Source organism: Arachis hypogaea, chromosome 3, assembly GCF_003086295.3.
Source record: "Arachis hypogaea cultivar Tifrunner chromosome 3, arahy.Tifrunner.gnm2.J5K5, whole genome shotgun sequence".
Classification (NCBI taxonomy): domain Eukaryota; kingdom Viridiplantae; phylum Streptophyta; class Magnoliopsida; order Fabales; family Fabaceae; genus Arachis; species Arachis hypogaea.
In genome coordinates this window covers 31,117,492-31,124,376 of record NC_092038.1, presented here as the reverse complement: position 1 = coordinate 31,124,376, position 6,885 = coordinate 31,117,492, and the positions used below count along the sequence as shown (strand labels likewise).

The following is a 6,885-nucleotide window of genomic DNA, read 5'->3' as shown; positions in this document are numbered from 1 at the left end:
TAGACATTTGATAAAAAAATAATACTATACAGCCACTATTTTTCTCAACGGAAAAGTCTAGGGGCCAACAACTTTATTAAAGTCTGGCTAATATGTAACCAGCAAAAAAAAAGTGAGCCATTGGATGAAATCTCACACTAATCTCATACCATTAAAATTATTATTGATGACTATTTGATCGCTACAAATCACAAAAATTACTGGTTCCTAGTACTCTTCTTTATCAAATCCTAAAGTGCCACAACAACGTGTCAAAATTTTATAGTTAACGGAACAAATAGGAAGCATCTTATTCTTGATGGATGAGTATTTTTCAGTGTCCAAGTGTCAAGATAGAATTAGACATTAAGTGGTTTTTCCCACCATTTTGGAGCCCTTTATATGGCCAGTGTTGTTCATGTCATTTGGTGATGATGTGGATGGATAAAGCTAAGATTATAGATTGTTGCGTTTTTCTTTGTCAAATTGTTGATAAATTGCAAAAATCTCCTCCTGTAAGATAACAGATAGATCAAATCATATTGAATTGACCAAAATACCGTTTACTTAGTTAAAATTCAGAAAGTAAAAGATATGTTTTTTTGCCTAATGTAAAGAATTTCATGTCAGAAGACATGTTAAATGATAAAGAAAAAATATTTAAAACACTACATAAATATACCATCATCTTATATTATAAAAAAATTATCTTCAGTCACTTTCTATCACACTTTTATTACACTTTTAATACAAAAAGTAAAAAATATAAAATAAAAATATATTTAAATATGACGTATATAATAGATCAGATGATCTTATTAGCTTAGATGGTTGTACCAGAAGGAGAAAGGGAGGTAGTCAAATAGTTATTTGCAAGAGTTTTGGATTTTGATCACAAGCACAATCCAAAACTAATAATTTACAGTTTTACACAATGTTACATCAAACAATATGTCTATTCCAATTGGTTTAGATAAATACGTTTCGAATGAAAGCAGGAAAGTAAAGTCGCACACTGAATTCCTTAGAGGCTACTAATTGATACAATGGCTTATCAATATACTAAATTATTGTTATATATTTTACATTTCCAGAGTTTGTACATTAATAAAATACACAAATGAGTTCTGCGATCACTGAAATCTCACAACAACACAAGAGATATCATCCGAGCTTTTCCTGTTAACTGCTGCTTCAGTAAGGTGTTTTGCTGCAGACCGAGCATCTTTTATGTCTTTGATAGCATCAACTGCTTCTTGATTTGACATTACCTAAAATCAAATCGAATAAATGTGTGATTAGTAAATTAATGTTCGTGTGTATGAGTGTATCCACCATTAGTATATCTACGTCTAAGATAGAGGGCAGCTCTTTATCCCTCAACTATCTGCACTTTCCACACACACATTTAAAGAATAAAAGTACCGCTGACCATGAAAGATTATGACATTGACAAATCTAACTGTGAAAGAATTAAAACCACCTTGTACTTGTAAAAAATGGGTTCGATTAACAAAATTACCCAAACCCTAAAACACTATTCAAAATTTTTAAATTACCCCTCCTAACATAATTTAATCATTTCAAACTCAAATCCTACTCCACCCCTAATCTCTAACTCTTCGTCACCACTACTCTTCAACATTCACTGGTTATGCTCTTCCCTTAATGTGCTTTCATTCACCCATTATTGAATTAGCATTGCACCGCTACTCAAGTTTTTTCACCAAAAAAGGAAGGGGAAAAAAGAGGGCTCCGTTTCTTACACAATGAAGAATCAATCTTCCTTTTCGTTTTCCCTTTGTTTGAGGGTTCATTAATTGGACTAACAAACTGCAGCAATGCTTCTTTCCTGGAACTAGACACCTTCTTAACACATCTCAGAGCTTTTTGTTTCTCAAAATCCAACACTTGTGTATTTAATGACCTTTTACATCTGCTGCAATTCTCTTACCTCAATTAAACGGTACTCTTCCTGGTTTGGAGGAAGATTAGAATTTGGGGATAAATAGAATAGGTTAAAAAGGGTATTTTGGGAATTTGAATAATTTTTTAGAGCAGCTCCAATGGGCAAGAAGTTGAAGCCCTATTTCTGACACAAACAGGAATTCACCGTTGGAGAGATGAGAGAATGAGTTCCTGCACAGTTTTTGAGAAAGAAGAGTCCCTCTGAATGGGGACTCATATTCACCAATAATAACTTACCATTTGGCAAGTTATTATAAAAATAAATAATTATATAAAATTTAAAATAATTAAATAATTATATTAAATAATTAAATAATAATTGAATCAGTAATAATTATAATAAATAATTATATCTCTAATTAATAATTTATATTAATTATTTAAAGAATAATTAATTAAATAATTAAATCATAATTAATTTATTAATAATTCTAATAATTAATTAAATTAAATAATTAAATTTTTATTTAATTAATAATTTATATTAATTATTTATTTCATAATTAATATTTAATATTATTTATCTTATTATATTAAATTATAATTAATTAAATTTATTTATATTAAAAAATTAAATTTAATATATTGTGTATTATTGTTATATATGAATTTTTTTAATATTAATATCTTTTAATAGTGAATTATTTTTAAATTTATAAATTTAAATAATATTATTGAAAAAAATAATTACATAGAGATGCTTTGAGTTCATATTTACTGTTTATGACGCAAAAACTGATGTGAGTTACTTTTTATGACAGATGGACCATAAATAGGAACTGGAATGAGTTCCTTAATGGAGATGATCTTAGAATTCAGCTAGCTTTGTCAACCAAAGTCCGTCTTTTATGGATGCAAGTTAATTTTAGTTCTTTTATTGTCAGATTTGTCAGCGTCTCATAATCAGTTTTGGTACTTTACTCCACTTTAAATTTTTTGTTTTATCTAGTAAAATTTAAAAGTTGCCAATTTTATTTCATACAGTTAGTTTGTTCTAATAATTGCAGATGTATTAAATCGTCAAGATTTAACATGTCAAATTAGCACTTAACCAAACAAACTGATGACAGGAACTAAATTAAACAATTTTCAAATTTTAATAGACTAACAACAACAAAAATTAATGGTAAAAAAAGCTTTTCTTTTAATAGGAAAACAACCAAATGCAGCATAAATGTTTGATATATCTTACAAAATGGAACTATGTAATGATCAACATAAATGCGGGATCAATGAGAAAATGCACATTTAGACAATTAGATAGTCAATTTGCACCTCATTTTGTGTGTGTGTTTAAAAAGGAATTAATCGGCAGAAAAATCATATCATGGTATATGAAATCTGACCTTCCATAAACCATCACTGGCTAATATGATAAACTCTGCACCATCACCTATGAGCTCCACTGTCACATATGGATCAGAGCTCAAGTGTTTCTTCAGGCTTTTGTCACCAAATGCCCTCGACACTGCCAATTGCCCATCAACCCGTGGAACATCCCCTGAATTCATCACAAAAAAAGGTTGTATCTTCTGGAACGAAATTTATCATGTTCTAAGTGAAGAACTTAAAAGTCAATATCAATAAAAAATCAGACTAAATACTTAAAAATGTGCTTACTCAGCTACAAGTTCTGAAGTTTCTTCCCTTTTTTTTGATTAACCAGAGTTGAAGTATTTTTTGTGTCAAATTTTCAAAAAAGTAATTTATTAACATTTTATGTAACTTAAATAAAAAACTGAAATATGAATTTAATTAGAGGCTACATTGTTTAGCTTTTCTGAAAAAGCTGAAAATTGATATCTTTTATTATTTTTTAATTTTTTAAGAAAAAATTATTTTGAGAAATTCATTCAGAATGTGACAACTGAAAACTATTGTTTCTCCCCAGTAAAAAAAATTTACTTTTTTGTGAGGGAAAACAACAAACGCACCCCAATTTTTTTTAACTGCAACACTTGGAACTCAGATCAAGGAAAACCTGAAGTAGTAGATTAAATTTTTAACTGTCATACCTGGGAAGTTAGATACGAAACCACCTCTGTTCTTGATGTCCTCCCATTCTGTGTTTGGTTCATGATCCACAGATAGTTGTTTGGCCTTGCCATTCACCGATAAGACAGCCCGAGAGTCCCCAATGTTGGCCACTATTAGCTTCTGACAATTAATCAATATTGCTGTAACAGCAGTTGAACCCCCTCTGCCCAATTCGCCTGATTTCTCCAAAATAGTAGAATCAGTTACACTATAGGCTCTCTTCACAGCATTAGCAGGGTCTGTCCAGAAGTCAGGCTACACGAAACAAAAAAAGGGGGATGAGTTGACCAGAAAGAGGTTATATGTTATTTTGGGCTATGTAGCACTTCTGTTCAATTAAACAAAACAAAAGGAGGAAGAAAATAAAGATAGACAATGTCGAAGTCCTAGAAGCAAATTATCAATAGCTTTTTTATTATTTTGTTTTGAGAAAAGTATGAATTAAATTCTCATCAGGCATAGTAATCAAATTCAATTAACTTGTGCTGGCATTGCTAAATTTTAAATTTAATTCAGGTTCCACAGATATGCAAATATGCCTGAAAATTTGAATGCAGTTTATAATTAGCAGAAAGTAGAATATGGATCAGGCAAGGAGAAAAATAAAGAACCTTAATTACCTCATTCATGATGTTATCGAACAAATGAGACCGCAAGTAATCAGGTACACTGTGACCAGAGTGGCCATCAAATATTGCAAACAAACCCAACTCATTATTTTCGACTTGCTTAAATTGAGCAACAAGATAGTCTTCCATAGCATGATCTGATCTTCCCTTTACCAAATGGAAGCCATGAGTTATGTTCTTAGACATCTTGCTCTTTCCTTTCCCTGAATCAGGATCTGATGACCCCAACACTTTTTCCTGCAATAATAAACAAAGTAGGAGAAATCTTATGAACTCGTCTACTCCATAAACATAAACTTTCCTAAATAAAGTATAGCTACAGGCATCAAGCTTTCAAGGAATTCAAAAATAAAGAAGAAAATCTACTTGGATTTTATTACAGGAATCACATAAATGCTAAACAGATAGAGCTTCTCATTAATGACAACACACAAGTGAAGTACAAACTACTACAATAAACTTATTACCAACACAAACTAACTCCTCCTAATCACCTAGCAGAGATGCATAATTAATTCAACTAACTTACCTAACTCTCATTAACAGAATCTATCACTCGTCATACTGGAATGGATTTTCATATGAAACCTTGTTTTGCAAGGAACAACGATTGCAGTTGTAATCAATTATTATAACCTTATTTTGCTATTATCCTTGGACTTGTGAAACAAGTCCTATATATCAGTAAAATTTTACTTCTTGGCGTTACATACTCATCATAAATTTCGTTTTAATTTGTCGTCAAAAGTGCATCATAGTTTACTACTAAGAGCTGGCGCATTGGATATCAATGGCAATCCAATCTTTCGAAAGGGATATAATGGACTTTTTGTCCATTTGTTCTCTGCCTCTAATGTGAACAAGCGATACAGGTCAAGAAACTGGATGTTGAACCCGTGATTCATTCACAATCCGAGGTTAGCAATGAAGGACGATGTGCATTTAATTCTGAACGTTGTTGGCCACACAAAAGGATTGATACCAGTAACTTACTAATTAACCAATGAATTTTATCACTGTCCATATATCATTGTTCATACCGGCAATGTGTTCTGTTTCAACTAGAAAGCAACTTTTGCGAAAAAAAATGGAACAAAAATAGTAGTAAATAATAATAAAAAGATAAAATCAATCTCCCCTAAAACAAAAAGAAATAGCAACATATCTACTTTCCCATAGATCTGAGGTACTAGTCAATGTAGAAAGAACAGGTAAACACATAAGCATTAGACGGCAATCGCAACAGCAACAAACATAAATTTAAGCAATACCTAATAACGTAAAGTCCATAGAACATGACTGAAAAAGGATCAACATGAGAACAAGAAGAAAAAGAAGTAAAATAAAAACCTACGTAAATAAATAAATTAGTAAATCATGTTGTAAACAAACTAAAAAGAAACAAGGGATAGGTTAATGAAGTGAGTACCTTCATCTTGTGGAGGATTTCTCTGCCAGTCATGGCTGAGTGCCTTGAGTTGAGGGTTTTATATAAGGGGCTATGTGGACGTGGATATGATCAGGCAAAAATTAATTATTATTGTTGTTATTATTATGAGATTATTGTGACAGGGGAGAAGAGGTGGAAGAAAGGGAGAGAGAGAGAGAGAGGGGGAGTGAACAAGGGTTAGAGAGAAGAAGGAAGAACGAAGAATAGTAGCGAGACGGGTGTGAGGGGTAAGATGATGAGGATCATTGGCGCGTTGACACGACTTTTTTGCTGCTAACTTCACAACGCTATCATCGCTTACAACGCGATCTTTACTCAGCGCGTTCGCGCCACCAATTATCGTTGCTCTTTACTTCTCTCACGTGTCCCCACTATTGTCTACTTTTTCAGGTTTTCTGGATTTAGGAGAATCAACATTTCGGCATCAAAAGACTGTAAAGACCAAAATTTTCACGATTTGATTTTGAGTAAACATCAAAATTGATTATTACAGAATTTTAAATAGGATATTTTTATTTTGGTTTTGATAGATTTTTATTACCTTAAAAATGGACAGAAATGCTAAATGGTAAAGTTTTTTTTTTTTTTTGGTTGTGATATAGATGTGTATGGGCGAGTCAACTTTTTAACGGTGGAATATTCATATTATCAAGAGAAATTATATTAAATAAAATTTGAAAATAAAAATTCTAAATAGAATATAATATGAGATAATATACACAACAATAATAATATTTTTTTTATACATTGCTAATATTTTTTTCTTTCTTTAGGTACTACATATATTAAATAAATATATAAATTATTTTAATTATATTGAGA

General features: G+C 31.0%; 1 protein-coding gene across 1 annotated transcript; it reads right to left on the bottom strand.

The window, feature by feature from the left end:
• Window positions 1–834: 834 nt before the first annotated feature.
• LOC112790129 (probable protein phosphatase 2C 39) lies at window positions 835–6,677 on the bottom strand. The gene is made up of 5 exons (XM_025832376.3): window positions 6,043–6,677; window positions 4,605–4,850; window positions 3,963–4,239; window positions 3,294–3,448; window positions 835–1,250 (listed from the first exon to the last, which is right to left on the bottom strand). Exons 1-5 carry the CDS (start codon window positions 6,073–6,075, stop codon window positions 1,113–1,115), a joined length of 849 nt encoding a protein of 282 aa, XP_025688161.1. The 5' UTR covers window positions 6,076–6,677; the 3' UTR covers window positions 835–1,112.
• Window positions 6,678–6,885: the final 208 nt, after the last annotated feature.